The sequence below is a fragment of the Platalea leucorodia genome (genome assembly GCF_965183815.1).
Source record: "Platalea leucorodia genome assembly, chromosome: 1".
Classification (NCBI taxonomy): Eukaryota; Metazoa; Chordata; class Aves; order Pelecaniformes; family Threskiornithidae; genus Platalea; species Platalea leucorodia.
The window spans coordinates 147,152,673-147,173,923 of NC_138823.1; the positions used below are offsets into that span (position 1 = coordinate 147,152,673).

General features: G+C 36.1%; 1 protein-coding gene across 1 annotated transcript in view; it reads left to right on the top strand.

Moving 5' to 3' along the window:
* The window catches only part of MALRD1 (MAM and LDL receptor class A domain containing 1), a gene marked incomplete at both ends in the record, with an annotated part of 328,396 nt that overhangs the window by 112,909 nt on the left and 194,236 nt on the right, over window positions 1-21,251 (top strand). Inside the window, 3 exons of the mRNA XM_082329648.1 lie at window positions 14,896-14,983; window positions 17,767-17,943; window positions 20,732-20,909. Of these exons, the coding sequence (XP_082185774.1) occupies window positions 14,896-14,983; window positions 17,767-17,943; window positions 20,732-20,909 (443 nt within the window). The remainder of the gene's footprint in view (window positions 1-14,895; window positions 14,984-17,766; window positions 17,944-20,731; window positions 20,910-21,251) is intronic.

Below are 21,251 nucleotides of genomic sequence, written 5' to 3' on the forward strand. Positions count from 1 at the left end.
ACTTGAGAATGGTATTTCTTTCTTGAAAGTCTAAAAATAAGATAGAACTTTTTAATAATTTTCTGGTCAAAATACATGTCTTGATTTCCTAATCTTCTCTGTCTCTAGCCAAAGCATCTTGTCAGCTGTTTTAGGATTTTCAGAGATTCCTAGTGAACAGAAAATGTTAGACTCTAGGACCAAAGATGGCCTAAGTCTTAGTAACACAGACCTTTATTTTGCTTTTTCTCTTCCAAGTGTAAGAGATGATTGTATATCTGAGATAGCTGTTACCACCTCTTCCTCTTCCCTCCCTATGTAAGTCTGTCATTTGCTTAACACATTCCAAGCAAGAATCACTATGAATAGTAAATCCCTCAAATTCACATTTTCAGTTTATTTACTAGCATGGGAAGCCAACTTTGGGAGCATATAAACAATTGTGCTTATATACTAAATGTTAGGAAAAGGAGGACTCAGCCAAAAATTCAAAGCAGCAAAGAAAGATACTTGAGGACCTCTGGAAAGCCAGATCCCCTTTTGAAAGTTTGGAACTCTACAGATATGAAACTGTAGGGCCTTTAGTTGAATGCTCTGGCAGAAACCCAAAGGGAACAGCACATGAAGACTTCCTTTGCTCGTACCAGCTCCCACTAAACCTCAGAATCTTAAATTTCTCAGGAAACCTTTGTTCTAGCTGCCATCAAACTGTCGCTGAAGTTTGTTGCTGTTTCATCAGATGTTTCACATGAGAGTGTTAAATGTGACAACAGTGAGGAGAAAAGGAGCGAAAAGGGAAATTTAGAGGTAACTTATTTAAATGAAAGGAAGGCAGTTTTCTGAGCCAAAATTAAGCATCTCTCTCAAATACTAAGACTGACAAATAACAAAACTGGTCCAAAATACACACGCTTATAAAACTCAGTTTTGCAGCTTTAGTGATCTAGAGTTTCCCTTTGAATTCAGAACTGGCATGACACAGAAATCTGGAAAGGATTTAATAATCCGGAAGAAACTATGCTTTTTTTTTTTTTTTTTTTAATTTCAAGTTAAAAATATATTCCTTTTCAAGATATTCCTTTTTATTATATGGAATATTTCAACACGAAAAAGAACAGGCTGTTGAGTGTATTTGTCTCTTTACTTGATCTACATTTATTTTAATCTCCTTGAGAAGTTTACTTACATTCCTTTTCCTTAAAAGTACGTTTGAAAAGGTAGTAAAATAAGAATCTCTCCATGGTAACCTACTTATATTAATGATGAATAATGTTTGCTTTTATCTTCCTTGAATAGTCATAATGTCTGAAATAGTTTCTGCTCAGAAGAAAGTGCAAAGATTCTATTTTAAAATTTTAGACAAATGTAGCTGTCTTAGCCTGCTCTATTCATTCAAATTTCTGTGGATACAGAAAAAGGAAATGGTGATATTATGTGAACAATGACAAAATTCTGTATCTCAATCCTTTTGGGCAGTATAGTCTCCTTTTAGTCATGACATAAAACACATATCTACCATGTCCGTCATAAGATATCTAGGGCAACTTTGCTATATTGAAAAACATATTATTAAAAAAAAAAAAAAAAAAAAGAAAAAAATAATTACCTTTACCCCAATCCATTTCACTTTTTGCTCATCTGCAATATGTGTGTTTATCTCTGTAAAGAAAGATGGTTATAGATCTTTGATACTCCAAAGCACAAGTAATGCATAAAGGAGTCTCATATTCTGTGATGATTTTATAATGATCAGTCTAGTTTTTTTAAGTTGGCTGTTATGAAACTTAAAAATGCAAATACACTGTTTAAGTATATGATTAGTTATTAATGCTATATTGAATATAATTACTAAAAATTTTAGTATTTTGAGTATCATATATAAAAACTTACTTCTCCCTTCAAATATAAAACTTTCTTCCTTTAAGTGTGAAAAACAAGGACCAAAATCAGGAGAAAATAAATAAGGAAAATTTATTGAAAAATATTAGCTTATGGAAGTTGATATGCAAAATAAAATTGCAATTAAGTATATACAAAATGTATCTGGTAATTTCCTATTTTACAAGTAAACAACCAAATCCACTGTAATAATTTTACTCTTATTATCAATTAGGTATTAGCTTAGAAAGTAATGGAATATTGATTGAAAATTAGAATGATAAATTTGCTATGGTATAGAATAGCACTGTGTTCTACAAACACAAATGCAAGCCAACCTTCTTTCTCCAGCTACTATTTTCAGTACCTGTTGTGCTATTTTTATGTTCTTCTCAGTGTAGAATCCAAACTGTATTTTAAGGGCCTAATTCTGAAACATGTATGCCCGAGTATATTGATAATGGTGCAAATTAGATTTCTCAAGCTCCTGAGCAGCATTTTAAACTAGATAGAATGGTTTGGAATATGACCAAACATGGGAAGACAGATGGTTGAAGCACAGTGGATCCCTTTCACCCCTTTTTTTTTGTACATTGCTATTTGTACGTTTGACGCTCTAACATGCTGTTTTCAGGTATAGTGGTTGCACCATTCATGATTTAAAACAAGGCAATTTTGTATATTCAAAGTTTTGTCAGTTTGGGTAAAAAATAGTTTCTGTCCTGAAACAGACCTCTGTTGTGTTAAAGCAAAATGTGACTTGTATCTTTGCATTCTTCTGATCTTCTGAATATCCCTGTCTCTTATTTAGGCTGAGCTATCAAAGCATAAGCACTGACCAGTCCTATTTCAGATGTTCTGACATAAAGGACTTTGATGTTGGCGTTTTACTGTGGGTTGTAAATGTATCAAAAGGAATTAACTTAGTTGTCTTGTAAAATCCTTTTGTCTCATTTAGTGTTATATAGTATGATGTGAGTTGTCACTTGCATTATCTGCAAGGAAGAAACATTCAATATGACTGTAGTTACAGCTTTTTTTTTTTTTTTTTTTCTTTGTTGTAAATCCTAAAACCCCTAGGGATTCCCACATGTCATCTTCCTTTTAAATTCCTCAAGTCATAGGATCTGATGTTGTAACCACCTGGTGCTGAATTGGGAGACATTCCCTGTTGCAATTACTGAGCATCATTTCTAGAGCAGATAGCAGGAAACATCTTTAAGAATCACTAGGGTCCCCTTACCCTTGCAGACATGAGGCAATGAAAGCCAGCCTTCAGGAAGGCTTTGTTTTACTTTGCTATAGCAGGATATTCACAAAGTGAAGGATTACAAGCGTCATCAGTCCTGACTTAGACAGACAGCCACCTTGGAAGATTTACCCCTAGCAGCTGTTAGTTGTCTGTTGAAGAAGAAGCCTTGGGTCACTGCCAAAGAAATCTTTAACAGAATGAATATATTTCACAACACTTTGGATGAAAGAGAAAATTAGTTCTGAAGTTATTTTCTAAGTTACTCACAGCCCTAATAATGTATCATTTGTGATCTGTGACAATATCATCAAATATAATATCAGTTGTATGGCGGGTCAAATGGGAAGGGTAAAGTGTTAGTTCCAATTAGTTCCAATACATAAATCCTCAAGTATACTTCTTGAATGGTGATAAATCAAGAACCAACTTCATTTTTTAGCAGCAGAATTTGTCTAAAGAGAGATAAGAATCTAAAGGAAGTTTTCTTCATTTCTGAGACACTAGATTAAGGTGATTGTTTTGTCTTTTAATACATTCATTTAAATCTTAATTTTTCACCTTTTCATTTCTGTTATGGAGATATAGGACATATTATACCTTTTCTTACACAAATTTTCAAATTCAAAGGCAAATTATCTCCAAACACATTTTATTTTTGGTTACTCTTATCTTTTAGCTGTAGAATTACTTATGGAGACACCTAGTTACAGTTGAGTTTTTAACCTTGATTATAGGGTTGTATTAGGTTTTCCTTAATTATACTCAGCTACTTCTTGTATTATTGTTTTGGCATGCCCTTGACATAAGATAAGTTTGGTGTCAAATACATGTGCAGTAAACATGTGTAGTAAATACATGTGTAGTAAACATACATTATTTGCATCCAGGCTTTTATCATTCTTCTAAAAAGAGAGACAGGAAGGGCTAAAAAATGTATTTAAGGTACTACCAGGTCACAATCACATAGGCAGTATCTACTTTCTGATTCCCTACTCCCTCTCTTTTCATTCCTCAGTGAGATGAGATAGCAATTCTTCTTTGGGGATTCTGATGATATGCTCTGTAGTAAGTGAAACAGGATCACAAAGCTCATTCTTCAGTTATTTCTGCAATTCTAGCTGTTTCTTGCAATTACTTCTCTGAGAAGAAAGCAGATTGATCAACACCCCTACTCTCCAACCATTTCGGTAATGAAAAACTCAGGATCCTAGTGGAAAATGGACTTCTTGGCATAATTCTACTTTACAAACTATTTTTAAAGTAATTTTCAGTTCTGTTTAAAACAAAAAGCCTGTGCTATGGCAAATTGTGAGGTTCTTGCATGCATCTTCGCTGGAAGAATGAGCATAACTTTTTATTGTCCCAAAGAGAAGCACTATTTCCTAGTGTGAAAAGCAATGTGAGGAGCCCATGTTTCAGCCTGTTACACTTGCATATCAGCACATGCAGCTAGGACTTATCCTGACTACTCATGGTGTTGTTAGAAGGAAACTGGTTCTGAACAGTTTGTGCTCTTTCTTCTATATGTCCTAAGAAAAAAAAACCAAAACAAAGTAGTTGCGTATTTGCCCTTATGTTAGGAGCATTAACCTGAAAAAAAAAAAGTAGGAAAGTTTGACCCTTTCTACAGTACTTGGATAAAGAGTGTTCCTCTTGGAAAGAGAGATGGTTGAGATGTAACAGAGAAACATCAAATCTACAAGGTCATAGAGAAGTTGCATAGAGAATGATCATTAGTGATTTCTCTGAATACAGAGAATGAGAAGTACTCTGTGAAATTATTAGGCAACACAGTCAAAACAAAAGAAAATACTACTTTAGGATGGTCTGTTGTACAATTAATTGCCAAGGGATGTTTTAGGTACAAGGAAGTTTGAATAGGATCAATAAGTAACTTGACAAATTATTGAAAGAAAAATCTCTTAAAGGCTACTAGTACAGCAATGAGGCTATAACCTCTCACCTGTGATATACTGCCAAGGGTTTGGGAGCTACTACTGCATGCTTCGTTTGTTCTCATTTTGAATGTTGCAGCAATCCACTGGGAGACACACACTGCAGTTAGCCGGACAGCTGACCTAACCTCTGGTACACCTGTCCTCAGGCTGTGAGGCATTGTGTTGCAGACAGCTTTCAGTGCATCAAGAGGCTCACCCTTTTTGATATTCTAACTATGATTCCAGATTTTCTGCAATTGCTTTTGCCCTTATTGAACCAGGTTTATTGTTGTCAAGTGTTGTTAGCCTTCTGCCTTGATGTGATTGTCCGCTTGCTTCCTTGTTCAGGGCCTCATTTTCAGTGTGTGCTGACATACCAGTAGGAGTTTGTTAGTGTTTAGCTGGTCAGATATATATCTTTCATTAAAATCTGGTGTTGAAAGCAGCTCTGAATTTATCAAGGACTTCTCTAAGATGTATATTACACCTCTAATACCTACCTGTGATCATTTTTCCATTATTGCTTTTGATTCATTCCATGGCAGTGATTTTCACACAAGGATTTAGTCATCATGGATTTCCACTCTAGCAACAGCTTCAATTTCAGCTTTCAGTTTGTCATTCCTCACCTTTCTTCTCCTACTCTTCTCCTTTGCACTTTCCCCAATAGTCTGCTGAGATCAGTATTCAGGGATTAATTTTTTTTTTTCCCTATAAAGGTTACCACGTGCTTCTGTTGCATCTTGCTCCTCCAATTCTGCTCCAAATACATAGATATCCAGCCATACTTGCTGCAGCTTGGTATTTCTCTTTCTGGGCACTATTTTTCATCTCTGATCTGGCTTCTTTCATCCCTGATACCTGTTTGCATGTTGCATGCTACTTTTTGGCTTTCAGATTTACATTGAGCATTTCATTTCTAATTTGTTTATAGTCATCATTTTCAGTTTTTTTTTCACAGTGGTAATGTAAAGCCTGTGGCTGCTGGCTGCCCTATACAGTTATGTATAGGTATGTAGTTGCCTCTGGAGCATTTGTTTATTAATTGGCTACTAGATTAATTTTGGCAGAGAAGTGGTACCCAAATTTTTTAATTCTTCAGTGATCATAGAATCACAGAATGGTTTGGATTGGAACGGACCTTTAAAGATCATCCAGTCCACGCCCCCTGCCATGGGCAGGGACGTCTTTCACTAGATAAGGTTGCTTAAAGCCCCATCCAGCGTGACCTTGAACACTTCCAATAATGAGGTATCCACAACTTCTCTGAGCAACCTGTTGCAATGTCTTACCACCCTCATCATAAAAAGTTTCTTCCTTATGTCCAATCTAAATCTACCCTCTTTCAGTTTAAACCTCCAGGCTAAACAACCATAACTCTCTCGGTGTTTCTTCATAGGAGAGGTGTTCCAGTACTTGGATCATTTTTGTGACCCTCCTCTGGACCTGCTCTAGCAGGTCCATGTATTTCTTATGCTGGGGACTCCACAGCCAGATGCAGTACTCCAGGTGTGGTCACATGAGAGCAGAGTAGAGGAGGAGAATCAACTCCCTCAACCTGCTGATCATGCTTTTTTATGCAGCCCAGGGTATAACCTACATATATGTGTAGGCTAGCTAAAAAAAACCACCAAAACCAAAAGAGTAGTTGTGTTACTGATATTTAACTCTCAGGTCTTGTTACAATGTGTCCTGGAAGGGTGTGATGTGCAGAGAGGGTTACAGGGTATTTGGGAGCTGTGCCAGAGGATGCTGATGTCAGGCCAAATCATGTGAATTACTTAATGTCTGTACTGTTGAGGTATCAATGCCTTTTGGTATGATAGCTTTAATGCCTGCACTTGTATGACCTAGGCTTCTCCACCATGTCCTGACCTCATGACCAGGATCAAGGCCTGCCTTGAAAGACTATAGCGGGCCAGGAACAAAAGGTGGCACATCATGTCTGTCTCATGTGCATAGTTCATGCAGATCTTGCGTAGACTCTAGTTTGGACAATTCATGCTCAGCTTTTTTCACCAGTCCACAATCTAGGTGAGAAAAAATATACGCATAGAATGGACAATGAGGGAACTGGGACACTTGCGGAAACGTGTGAAAAACAATCATAAGACTTAGTGGTTTCTGGTGAACTTTGTGTTGATAGTGAAGTCTATTCAGTGAAATACAGACAACTTGCATCTTGAAAATGTGTGTGGTGCAATGCAACATGTTTGAAAGGCAAAAAGTAGTGTGGTTTTTTTAAAAAGTCATTTCTGAACATCACTATTGTCATTTTTGACAAGTGGATTTCAGAGCACAGAAAACAAGAAAATCACATGAAAAGCCAGGGAAATATGTTCTCCATTGTGCAAACCTTCAGGGATAATTGCATGGTTTTAGTTCAGTTGTTTGGGAAAGAAATTGCCCTCTTGTTCACTGCTAGTACAATACTTAATACTATGAAACTATAGCCCACTCTGTGGCAATAGAAATAATTTATTCTTTGCATTATTATTTTATTGGCGTGCAGTGGAAGACTTGTCATGATGTCACAAAGTCACAACATAGGCATAAAAAGGACCAAGAATAAGAATTTCTAAGCTATGTTAACAGTGCCTTTTTCAGTCAAAGTTGTATTCTTAATTTCACATCTGTCATTTCCTTACAATTTTTTTGGGGGGAGGGGGGGCAACAAAGGGGGTTGGGATGGGTGTGTTTTACCTTTGTTCCCTATTTACATGCAGGAAATGCAAAGGAAATCACACAAGGTAAAAATAACCTTTCTAAATGCCAATGAACTGTCAAGCACTGCCCACATTTTAAATATGGAAAACCTGAAGGAATGAGAAGTTTTCACTACATTTCACAACTCACAACCCACTGAGAGACTCTGCAAGTTGTTTGAATTTGAGGGGAATTGTGTAAAGCAGGAATTTTGCTTTCCTGAAAATTAAGAGTGGTGTCTTAAATTTGCTGTTGATATTGCTGTATTACTTATCAGGAATTGCTGAACAGGAAAATGAGACTTGGACAACTTTGCAAAGAGAAGGAAAATTTTAGTGACATTTTTCTCATTCCTTTACTGGATGTAGAATCCATTTTTTGAAAGGTAACAAGAAGATCACAAGAAAGCAGTACTTCACTGAAGCTTTAATTAAGTCTCCTTCCATAGTTCTATGCTTTACATCAAACATAGGGGGTTTTTATATTATTTTTTTTAATCTTTCTATGTTTATTGAGTAGGCTTATAGCAGAATTAAGAAGCAATGTAGAAATTCTACTCCCACTGAAGTATATAGCAAAACTCTCATTATTTTTAAGGAAGACAGGATTTCACGGCAAGACATATGTTCTGCTGATATCTCTATGTTATTATTTTCTTACTTTGGGAGGCTAAAACCATATGCAGGGATGTAGGAGCAGCAGTTCTGTACAACTCACCATCTCAGTGAGGCAAAATCCTTTGGATAAGGAAAGGTCCACACCTTTGGGCAAACAATGTAATAGTGATTCCCTTGCTCACTAGCATTTGCTGCTACACAGGTAATTGACTCTGTTGTTGGCACAAATGTTTTCATAAGCATTGAAAAGAAAATGATGCATGTCTTCTCTCAGGATACTCCTTAGCCAGCATGGAAGAATTGCCTTAGCAGTAAGCATTGCATAGATCAGATACAAGTCTGTCCATGAAGGCCCTGTTCAGGCTTCTCTGGATAGAGATGTGGAGATGTGTTTATGCAGCCCTTGACATCTTGACATGCTCCAGAGTACAAAAGGGAGGGACAAAAGTACTCAGGTCATAACAAGCCATCCTGGTCAATGTGGGACATATCTTTTAAGACCATAAATCCCAGGAATTTGACATAGTAACTCAGCTAGAATCCTGTAATTTTATTATTTATTTATTTACTTATTTATTTATTTATTTTTAAAATCTGGGGAAATGGTGGTTGGGAGAAAGAAAGAATCTATGCAGTGTATAAGTGAATATGTGTGTAAGCTGCTGAACCTGCATACACCTGTCATGGAAGATCACCCTAGCAGAAAAAACACACTTACTGTAAGGGAGTGGTGATGAGATTCCATCTGAAAGTATTTCAGAGTACCATAATATGATTACAGTCAGTAAAGGCTGATCATGAAAGAACACCACCAGCCTTGCCATTGCTTTGTTATTCCCATGCTACACTCACCCACTTTCACTTGTATATATCCTTGTTAAAACAACCTATCAGTTAGATCCAGCCTTTGGATCCTTAAACTGTCTGCATAATTAACCACAAGGCTATCAGAAATTACTGATGCTCTAAAGAAAAGTTCTAAATTTATACAGGAACACTAAAGGGACTTGTACCTTAGATGTGGGAGAAAATTTACAATATCTTTTGGGGGGTTTATTGGACTAGATTCAGCCTTGGCCAGTTAACTATGGATGTTTAAGTATTGTCTGTGAGTATATCCTTATCTGTCAAGTATTTTCATTACTTACTGATTTTTAAGTAACTAAAAAAAATATCATCATCCATCCTCTTTAGGGAAAGAAAACATTTACATTTCTAATATTACAAAAAGTAGAATTGCTAAAGGACATTTATGCATTTTTGGATCCCTGTAGCAAACTGAATAGAAATTAAATTAATTTTGAGACTGAAAAATATCTTCAGATTTAAAGGGTGTTTTGTCCATTTTTCTATGGTTTTTGTGGGCTTGGGTGTGTTTGTTTGTTTGTTTTAATATTGCATATTTACAATCTGGGTTGCTTTTGAAAATAATCTCATTCTGCTATAAACTTGTGAATTAGAGGAGGCTTCTGTAAATCTTTGTAGATGAACTTCAAACTAACCATGAACTTAAATTGGATTAAATATGGCTTTATCATTATAATTACTAGATAGATGTTTCCCAAGTTGGCAGGCTAATCATGTTCTTTTATAAAGCTAGAATCTCAGAAATTTTTAGGCACTGACTATATACTACTTCTGCAATAATTCTTCCAACGTTAATATTACAGAGTGAAAACAGGATCTTTTCTCTTGAGTGAAGTTTTGTGGTCTTAATACAGCAAAGTACTGACTCCCAGAATATGTAAACAGTTATTAATATTATGCTTGTCAGCAGTCCCACTGACATCAATGAAGAGTCTGAAACAGGATAACAATGTGACTCTTCCCTGCACTTTAGAGAAATGCTTGGAAAAACATCATAAATCAGCATGAGGGTTCACAAACTTATAGTGAAGTGTGATCAAGTGTTTTATCGAACCAGAACTAGTGTTTTTCAGTATCTTGTAAAACCAAGCACTGTAAACCATCAAATATTTCACCCAAGTTTTTTCATATTTGATGTGTATATCCTTACAATCATTGGTAACAATTCATTTGGACACATGTGTAAAAGGACTTTATTTTAACTTTTGAATCATTGAGTCATTAACTTCTAACGCATTTTTGATGGACAGAAAAGGAAGGGGCTGATGGGCTTTGAAGATGGGCAGTGGAATCTTGAGCTGTTCTATATGTATCATTAAAATGTTGTGGTGATCTAATGTTGATAATCTTTCCAGCAGCTGATGGGCTGTCTCCACTTGTGCTTGCTTTTGGGGGCGGAAGGGCTCCACACTATGCATAGTAGCCCTGGCTGCCTAGTCATTGCCCCCATGAGGGGGAAAGCTGGAACATGCTGTGGCACCCCTTCTGCCAGTGCACCCAGTTTTTTTTTCACCAAGAGAAACCACAGTGTGGAAGCTACAGAGGAAAAGTTCAGTGCCATGTAGCCAGGGTGCAACTACTGGATGCCTAGATGAGAGATTTGGGAAATGGTTGCAGGTCCCACAGTGCCTACTCCTTTCATGGCAACTGAGGAAGCAAAGAAAAAAAATCAGGGAGGAATAAATTACCATGTTTGGACTCACTTATCAAAGAAGCCACTAAGTCTTATTTGACATGAACTAATAACTCAAGAAGTCAAAATTAAATTTCTCAGATTTTTTTTAAATCACAATTTTTCTGAAAAAAATTGTGTTTTCTTGGTAAATAGTTTTGCTTTTTTAGGTACTTCTTGAGGTATCATTATAAGAATATGTTCATGTGTTCTTGAAAAAATCATCTTCCAATGAAGACTTACCGTGACATGATTGTTGCATGAAGTTATCTTGATAAAAAGGAGTTTTGAATCAAGAAGTTGTGATACAGATTTCACACTATTCATGGTTCTATGGCTTGCCCTTAATCTGTAATTACAAAGGTTCCATCATCTGATAAGAAATTGGTTACTTTTCTTGATGAAAAGTTATGAGACATTTTCCTTTATTTATACATAACATTAAAACATAAGAGTAGTTTACTTCAGAGATATGCAGTGAAATGTGTATGACTTTCAATCCTGCATTTGCTTTCAGTAAGTTATGACAACAATTTTTGATGACAGTGTTCTGTCAGTTATTTGTACTATTATCCACTTGCGTGGTTGTTCTTTCCTCCTCAAACCAAATCATATGGTTTCTTGCCAGAAATAATCGTAGCAAACCCAGTCAAAATTAGCATGCTCTAACTACTACTAAAATCACTAAGTAACACGGTTGACACTTCTTGTGACAAACCTGAGATATCGTTTGGCTATATTACTAGGTAAATACATTAGAACTAATATTTCCTAGACATTCAGAAATCTTCAGAATTTTGAATACCTCACAGTTTTTGGAATTAATTCCATTCTAGCTTAGACTATGCTTGTATCAAAATTAAGATTTTATTTTGCTAATCTTCAGTGAGAATTGGCTAGTGACAGAAATGAGCATTACTGTAAAAATGGAGCATTTGTACAGAACAGTATTACCTATTGTAATTCCTCTACTAACATTTGTCATAACGTTCCTTCACCCTTCAAAAACTTATTTTGTTCAAAATCTTAAGGGATAAATCCTTTTGTCTATATAGAGTGTAATTCTAATACATTTTGCTTTTCATAGTGGTTTTTTTCCCCCCTTTTTTATGTGGCATACCTTTTGCTACCTTTATAGATTTCATTAAGACTGGATCTCTAGAGTTCTGAAAACTGGAGAAATTGGGAACTATTTATCCTCATTCAAATAATAAATGAGATGTGAAACGAGCTTCATGGTAGATGAGTTCCCTGGAGGTTGTTTAATAATAGCTTATGAAGTTTGCAGAATTTCAGCTGGCAAATTAATTAAAATGGTCAATGCTTAAGCACAGCTGCAGAGACACTAAGTTTTATACTGCAGCACTAACTCATAAATTGGTCCTTTTTTCAGTTTTAAGTCTATCAGAACATATACCTACACCTTGTTACATTTTCTGTGTTACTTACTGAGTTCATGCTATATGCCAAAGTGTCAGACTCCCCAAGTACATAAATAAATAAAAAAAAAAAAAAAATAAAAAAAAAAAAAAAATTGAGTGGGGAGATTTTAAGTAATACAATCATAATCATCACCATAACAATGAAGATGTATTCTGAATTGAATGACCCCTGCAGAACTGTGTCCTGCCACTTCAAACTTTGGATATTTTTATGCCCTTAATAAAAGTATTCCTTCTTAAGGTGCAGGAGTGCAACCTTCTCCAGGGAAAGCTTGGTGGAAGATGATACATAAGGATGGCCTCAGACAGTGTGAACGTCGTGGCTGGGGAGATGGGCACAGGGAACTATGAGGAGAGAAGCCCCTCAACCTACTGGTTAACATCTGTCAGAGCACAGCATAATCCCACAGAAAAATAGTATAGTTTTGAGGGGGCTTGGGTTTGTCTTAGTGATAACGGTGTAAGCAGAGATAACAAACCCTCTGCCTCTTTGTCTGAATTTTAGCTGATTTATGAGTAATTAATTACGAGTAATTAATCATTCATGCTTTGAAAATAAAGTAAAAACGTTATTTAAACTGTTGTGCGTTTGCCAGTCAAAACTACAATGAAAGGAATTTTGTCGTTTTGGAATAATAAATTTTCTTGCATCGCATTTCCGAATAATAGATGCCTTGATTTGTCCTGTTTCTAAGCATTTTTATGCTATTGGTACTGATACCGTAGCATTGCCCCCATTTTAACCTAACCAGGAAACAAAAGACTGGGATAATATTGTAAAGAATATTTGTGAATATTCTGAGGGAAAAATAAGAATCCCATACTGAGATGAGAGCAGTAAGAAGCAATGCTGTCATTTACTGTTGTCATTCATATGAGATACATTGTATGCTAAAATAACCCATCTTCTGCATATCCATAGTCAGGGACATACATCCATCTTCTTTTAGCATGCTCATTTATTTTGTCTAGTGGACATAATCTATAAATGAAATGTAACCATTTTTATTTACTCTGGTGATGTCAGCATCAGTAATAAATTTGCTATTCACAAGAAACTTCAGAATAGCAAAAATAAATTTGTCAGTGTTAACATATAAAGACTGATATTATTCTTTTACTTTTACAGTGTTAGGGCCATTCCTTGCACCTTTTAGATATTTTTTCCTCCTGTTACATGCTAATAAATTTGAAGTGTGACTTATAAAACTGTGCATATGTTCCAGGTGAACAATGATTCTTCGTGTGTAGATGAATTCTCTTATTTCCCTCAAGTTACTGAGAAGCTTCTTTAATATAGTGTGCTGATTTCTGAAACTGGAAATCCTTTACAGGACTTCATTTAATATAGGACAAAAGAAATTCTGAAATGTAAAATTCAAGCATATATTTTTGAAATTATATTTGATGTGAGGATGTTTCCAAAATATCAATTATATTTAATCAAAATAATTGAGACACCTGTCTGCACAGAAGTGCCTTGCATCATTGAGCAGTGCTTCATTACTTGTTGAAAATAAGCTTTCTTTGCAAATAAACCTGTAAATAAGTACAACAAAAATATTATAACTAACAGTACTGTGAAGCAGTATTGCAGTATTTTTGCCACTATTTATACTTCATTCCTTTGTAGGAATTGTCTGTTGAACTGAGGAACAAACAGTGAAAAATGTATTTGAAATTTTATGCAGCATTCCCGAATAAGCTGGAAGCTTGAGTGTGTGTGTAAGATGTGACATAAGTATTTAAAAAAGATGGCAAAGGAATAACTTTAACATTTGAACTCCATTGGATCAACAAAAACATTTATTTATCTTTTTTTATAATGTATGGTTTGTGGCGGCTTTATTTTTTTTATGAATAAGGATTTATCAATTAGTTAGATTAAGAAAATTCTTACCAAATCTTTCTCTAATCAGCTGCTTGGATTTTTACCATTCAGCAACAGTCAGAAGAAAAGAGGCTTATTCAGTCATCCAGAGAGTATTTCAGAAATACTAACCTCTCCCATTCCTTGGCAGTAGACAATAATGAGAAAGTAAGCGTACACAGCATTGGCAACTCTAATGAGATAGTAGAATATTTTTCTTTAAAAGATTCCATAGCACATCTCTAACCTGCTTAACTGTTTTCATCACAGTGGGATTTGTATAAGGGTATATAATTTATTCACATGAATGTTGTTATAATTAATCGTGATTAATGTTATTACAATAAGTACCAAAGGAGCTAATCATAATGTGCCACTTATGATAATGTCTTGCCATCATTTTATATCGCAATGATGTTTCAGTGGATTTACATGATTGTGAAGCCAACCATTCTGTTATGGTTCACTGTGATTAATGTGACCACCAGTGAAAGCTGATAATAATTAGTCTCTTTTGTAAAGTGTCACTAAATAGAATATATCCCCTAGAACAAATTTAATCTCATTTTAAGTGTGAAACGTGGTGACTCCTCTATCAATTGGTATGAAATATTGAATCAGAAGCGGAAGTCTTCTATACACTGAAAAATGTTTTTGTAATTCTTGTTTCTCTAGATCTTGGTGAAAGGTACCGTAGGAGATGGTTTCACTGGAGACATTGGACTTGATGACATGTCCTTTCTAGGCTGTACTCTTTACAACGGTAAGAACAGAGTTAAAGTGTACATCTCCTAGATGTGAGCAGATTCTCTGCTGTCATTTGTAAATATTGTACTGGAAAAGCACAAACCAGATCAAACTGTGACTCATGGTTGACAAGGAAATCCAGACTTGTTTCCCTGCTTCTCAAACCCTCATATCCAGGCATCAGCGCAAAATAGTTTCTGCTGTGTGCATAAGGTCCAAAAGAGACCCTCAGTAAGAAGTGTGCAGCTTCCAAACTCTCTGAGATCTTAATTTCCAGAAGGAAAAAGAAACTTAACTGTGTATAAACAAAGTGACCTTTCATGCAGCAAACTCAGTTTGATACAGCCTTCCTCTTCCCCCCAGTAACTCTTAATATTTTTACTGTGCCAATTGCTCTTATGTTACAGCATACAAAGAGTTCAGATGATAGAGCAGCCTGTCCTCAGAAGTCTTTGCTACCTAGGGTAGTACAATGTCTACAGAATTGTAAAATATTATATACCAAAATACATGTACTTTAAGACACCAGATTCCAGACCTGTCACTTCATCACAGAAGGGATTTTAAGAGGACTAGTGTTAGCTGCAGCAGGCATTACAGTGTTATATACGGTGTGACAGTTGATGTACAGTCATAATAGGGCTGTAGAACAGCAAACAATTTAGAACAGTGTCTGAATATTAGTATCCTAGCACTAACTCTAAAACACCCTAATACAGATACATTTTATTCTGCTACTCCAAAAATTTCTTGTAGATATAATTAGGTCTACTAGGAATACCAAGTGTATATGGCATGTTTCTTCTGAAGATAATTGTCTCACATCTTACCAAGTTTATATAGTGTACAACATTTATTATAACACTTTGAATATAAAGTTTTTTGTAAATACTCAGTTAATGTACAATGTCTTATATTCAAGGAAGAAAACCTCAAAAGAACTAGTCACAAAACCCCTACATGTTTTCAAATGAGGTATGAAAAAAAAGTTTTAAAAATAAATAAGAAGAAAGTTGGAAAGTACGGAGGGTCAGAGTTTCAAAGTTCATAAATAAGAAAAAAAAAAGCAGCTCATTTTGTGTGGAAAGATAAAACAAAAATACTCAAGTATAACAGTGGATGGAGCTGAATAACAAACAGTTTTTGTGTTCTGTACATTTTTAAAATGTTTTTAGTATTGAGAGCAATTTCTGAGACACTCCAGGATCCTGCATCTATTTTACTTCCTCCACATCATAAAAAAATCCCAACAACCAAAAAAGAGTCAAAGAGACTGTGGAAATAATCTGCAAAATAGTCAATAGCTATGGCATATTCCACCATATTTAACGCAAGTTGGATCAGGGAAAAAAAAAGTCCTGCACCCTAGAATTAAGGACTAGCTGCCCAGTTGCTCTTGTTCCATTTCAAATAACCAAATACTGACCAGGGAGAGATGGGCTTGATAGCTTGGTGGTAAAGTCCCTCATAAGTAATATTAAAGATGTGAAAACTTAAGCATACTGCTTTGATGCATCATTTGAATGCCCTAACTAAAGGCTATTCAACGATGCTTGCTCTGGACAAAATGGTATTTCATAAATTATAGAAAATGAATTATTTCAAAAGAGACAAAGGATTCTCCTTTCTTTTCAGGTGTTGTGAAAGTTATGGTACTTCAAAATTTCCTTCTCCTGTTCCAGTGGATTAGGAGCAGAGACTTGAATGTGGCATTTATATTTAAAAAAATTCTGACCAATAAGGTCCTTGTTATTATTACGAGTTGTAGATACATTTATTATATCATGCAATTATTCCCTCAAAATGTTCCTTCCCCTAAGTCTTTTGTTTGAGTCTTAGGATATTATGGCAGTATCGTTCATTTGATTGGAGTATAATTCATTTTATGTCATAGATGTGCTTTCTGCCTTATGAAATAGAAATGGCTCCTGCTCGTGGGGAATTTATTGTCAGTCTTAGTGCTCCAGGCCTCAGGGAAAAAAAAAATCCAGACACAACTTATATAAAATGTCTTCACGTGTACTTTTTAATTAACTCAGGTGTACTGCTCAGGTGCATTGTGCACTACAGCTAATAATTTCATTAATGATTAAATTTAAAGAATGAGTTATATAATGGAAATTCCTTTTATGGACAATAATAGCAAGGGTTTTCAAGAAATGAGAGTAAGCCTGAAGAAAGGTGCATAATAAAGAACAGGAGGAGAGGTAAAGACAATTGATTTGAAAGAAGTGATAATGAGTTTGAATGAAGCATAAAGGAAGTGGTGGAACAAGATGATGACCTCAGAATAATTTTTCTAATGAGAAAAAAATATTTTTTTCAGTGATGAAATTACAAGGTAAGAAGGTTACATAGTAATTTCCACAGTCACTTGCAGTAATCGACCTTTTTAAAAAAAATCCATTGTCATGGGAATAATCTGTTAGCCTTGGTTCACAGGGAAATTAAGTTTTTGTGACTGTTCAGTCAGTCTCCATGGCATTAATTTTTTGAAATGACTCACTGACTTAATCCAAATTTGAAAGACAGGTAAAAGGTATAAATAAATTCCTGTAAGTGTCAAAGATTCTATGAATGGTGGTTGGCTAGAATGAGGAACGTAGTGATTTCCACTGAGGAAATGTTCAATTCAGTTCCCGCTGGGCAGCATTTAAGTCATTCACCTTGGCCACCTAGGCATGTTTCCAGTAAAGCTACACCCTTGACAGAGGGTGGAAGTGGCAAGGGGAGAAATCATTACAAAACTAGAATGCCTTGGTCCCATTGCTCATCATTTTGTTGGTTTGTTTTTCAAAGGAAACTTGCCAACAATCTCTACAACTACTGCAGGAACTTCAGCTCCTGCCACGCTCCCCATGAACAACTGCACAGAGAAGGAGTTTGTCTGTAGAGCCTCTGGCCATTGCATCCAGATGATCCAGAAGTGTGATTTTAGACCTGACTGCTCTGATAAGTCTGATGAATCAGCTTGTGGTGAGTGTACTAAATCTTGTACTTTGCTACCTTATTAGTTTGCAGCTGTTAAACACGTTGCTTTAACTACTCTGTATTTACCTTTGCAATTTGGTATCAGAACCTAGATGCTATATTTAATGTAATTTTCCCCAGAAAAATAATAGCATTTTGCTCCTAATGTGGGAATCTGAGATATTATGCACTTTCTGCCTTCAATGGGCTGATTCAGACTTTACACTCCAATTCAACATACTACTGAAATGGGGAGGGGGGAGAGGAACCCTTGGTTCCCTAATGTTTGGTAGCTATATACAACAATTTTTTTTACTGAGCATAGTTTCTGAAATTGAATGACCTACGACATATTTAAATTTTTCAAATGTTTACTAGTCCAGACCGGACAAGAGAATAACTTTTGTCTCATGCTTACGGTGCACATCTGGGAGACTTGAGTCCACTTCTTACCTACTTCAGTGAATATGGGCTTTGGGATTTTTTTTATACAAAGTATTTTAAGCAGCAGCAATGATTGTGAAATTCAGCCTACACCACAGAGATGTGAGTTCTAGCCTGTAAGTTCCTGAAGCTCTGATAGTCAGATGGGAACACTGGGACTGGAACAATGGACAGGGTCACCACATGTTGTCCATAGAGGTCTAAGACATTTGTTGATTGCTTCCGAGTTGCAGCAATTCAGACTGCATTTTAGAAGAATCTGTCAAGGACTTTGTTTTGCCTTAAAGCACAGTACTTGAAAATACTGCTGTACTGAAGCTGATTAATGAGGGGGACAGACATTGAGAGACAGTGACCTCATCAGCCTTTGCAAGCTGAACTATTCTCACTGAAGATCAAAACTCTGCATTCATTACACATTGTGTAGGGAACTCAATCACCTCTTTTAGGGCTGAGGGCTCAATGAAGAAAAGCAACATTAGACTCCCTCTGTCTATTGCTTATGTTGGAATAACTCTGGAAGAGATTAATGTGATATATAAATATTACTGTGTAATTTCCTATAGTGTGAAGAAACACGAACCATTGAAATTCTGCCCTGAAAAATAGATGCAGAGCCCTTTGAATAGAACTCTTTTTCTTCCCCTCAGAAATTTACATTCTTCTATGAAACATCCTTTCCTTCTGAGACAGATAAATACTGTAGAGAATACACCTTTACATATTTGCTCTGTCTGAAATCTCCCATCACTACAGCAATGATGGCAATTTCTCACTTGAATGACAATGCTGGAATAGGAGTTAAGTATGTCCTGATTGAGGGCAGAATTATGTTCTCAGGAAAATGTTATCTTTCTCAGAGGCATTTGAAACATAATATGTATAAAACATGTTAAAAAGGGGGAATAAATACCGCTGCTTAATACCATGCCACTGATTTTTTTGGTGTAGAAGGTGCCTCAGCTACACTAGCATTTGAGCTTTGTGAGTTAAAATAACTTCTTGTTTCCCTGTACAATTCTCACAGCAATCACTTAGGCTTGACTATAATAATCTGTTTCAAAGTCCTGGAGAGTGACAAGACTCACCTTGGACCACCTAGACAATGTTTCTGAAAAATATTCAGGAAGATGTACTGGAGAATAAATATTCATAGCAGAAATGGAAAACAAGTGGGTTTCTTGCCCCTAAATATTCTTACAGGGGGATGCATTGTGAGGGAGGGATGGTAGTGACCTCACTTTTCTTGTCCAGTTGCTCAGGAATCAAAAACTGAGGCACAGGCAGCTGCATATTTGGTTAGTAAGATAACAGTTCAGTATTTGACACAAATATCAAATAGCTGCATTATTATGTGGCTTTCAGGTATTGTGGGGGCTGCTTGAAATATTGATTTGTTTTTTTAGAGTTTTGGTCATGGACTTTGTACACAATGTACAATAAGTTGCTAATGTCATCAGTCTACCGAACTGAAGAAAGTACCACGCAGCAGATGGCAGATTCATAGCTGATGAATTTTACATGCATATCAGAGTGTACCACACGATGGATTATTAGAATGGCCTGAAAGCTGGTCAGAACACATATGAAGGTAGATACTGAGGTGCAAAAGAATTGGCATATTCCCAAAATTAATCATAGAATCATAGAATGCTTTGGGATGGAAGGGACCTTTAAAGGTCATCTAGTCCATCCCCCCTGCAATGGGCAGGGACATCTACAACTAGATCAGGTTGCTCAGAGCCCCATCCAGCCTGGCCTTGAATGTTTCCAAGGACGGGGCATCTACCACCTCTTGGGCAACCAGTTCCAGTGTTTCACCACCCACATCGTGAAAAATTTCTTCCTTATATCCAGTCTGAATCTACTGTCCTTTAGTTTAAAACCATTACCCCTTGTCCTATTGCTACTGGCCCTGCTAAAAAGTCTGTCCCCATCTTTCTTATAAGCCCCCTTTAAGTACTGAAAGGCCGCAATAAGGTCTCCCTGCAGCCTTCTCTTCTCCAGGCTGAACAACCCCAGCTCTTTCAGCCTTTCCTCATAAGAGAGGTGCTCCATCCCTCTGATCATTTTTGTGGTCCTTCTCTGGACTCGCTCCAACAGGTCCATGTCCTTCTTGTACTGAGGATCCCCAGAGCTGGACGCAGTAATATCTGCCTAATAGAAAAGAACATAGAAAATATAATTGATATTTTATATATAGAGGAAAAATTATGCATGTTAGTACTGTGTAAGTATTCATGGATACTATAAATTTAATCCTTTTTGTTGCTATGTTGTTTATCATAACATCAATTAATGATTTCCAATTTTTATATAAACATGAAGTATTCACTGTTCATCTCTAAAGTTTCTGAAGTCTGCAACTTTGAAGATAAAAACCAGTGTGGATGGTATCAACCAGGCTTGGAACAGATGTCAGGAAATTATTCCATCCACACCAAAAACATATTCAAGTGGGAACTTGGAAGAGGGGCGAATCTCTACCCTGGCCAAGAAAAATACTGCCCATTAATTGATCATACTACGTGAGTACAATTTTTCAGGTACTTGAATCTTTCTTGGACTGTGAGTTCAGCATGTATGGATTGTCAGGGGGGGAAACTGCTCAGTTCACAATATTTAAGCAGTTTACTGATTTATTAGTGGCATGTAATTAACTGACAATCAGTGAAGCAGATATACAGAATCAATAGCATCAATACAACAGATGAATCAAAATACAGAATGTTAATAAACAGGTACAAATTTCTAAACACACGTCTAGAAGTAATTCCCAAAAGTTTCAGTACCTCCCCATCCAGAGAAACATGTGTGTACTTCCTCTCCCAGAGGACATGTGGGGTACAAGCATGTTTCCCCTTACAGGA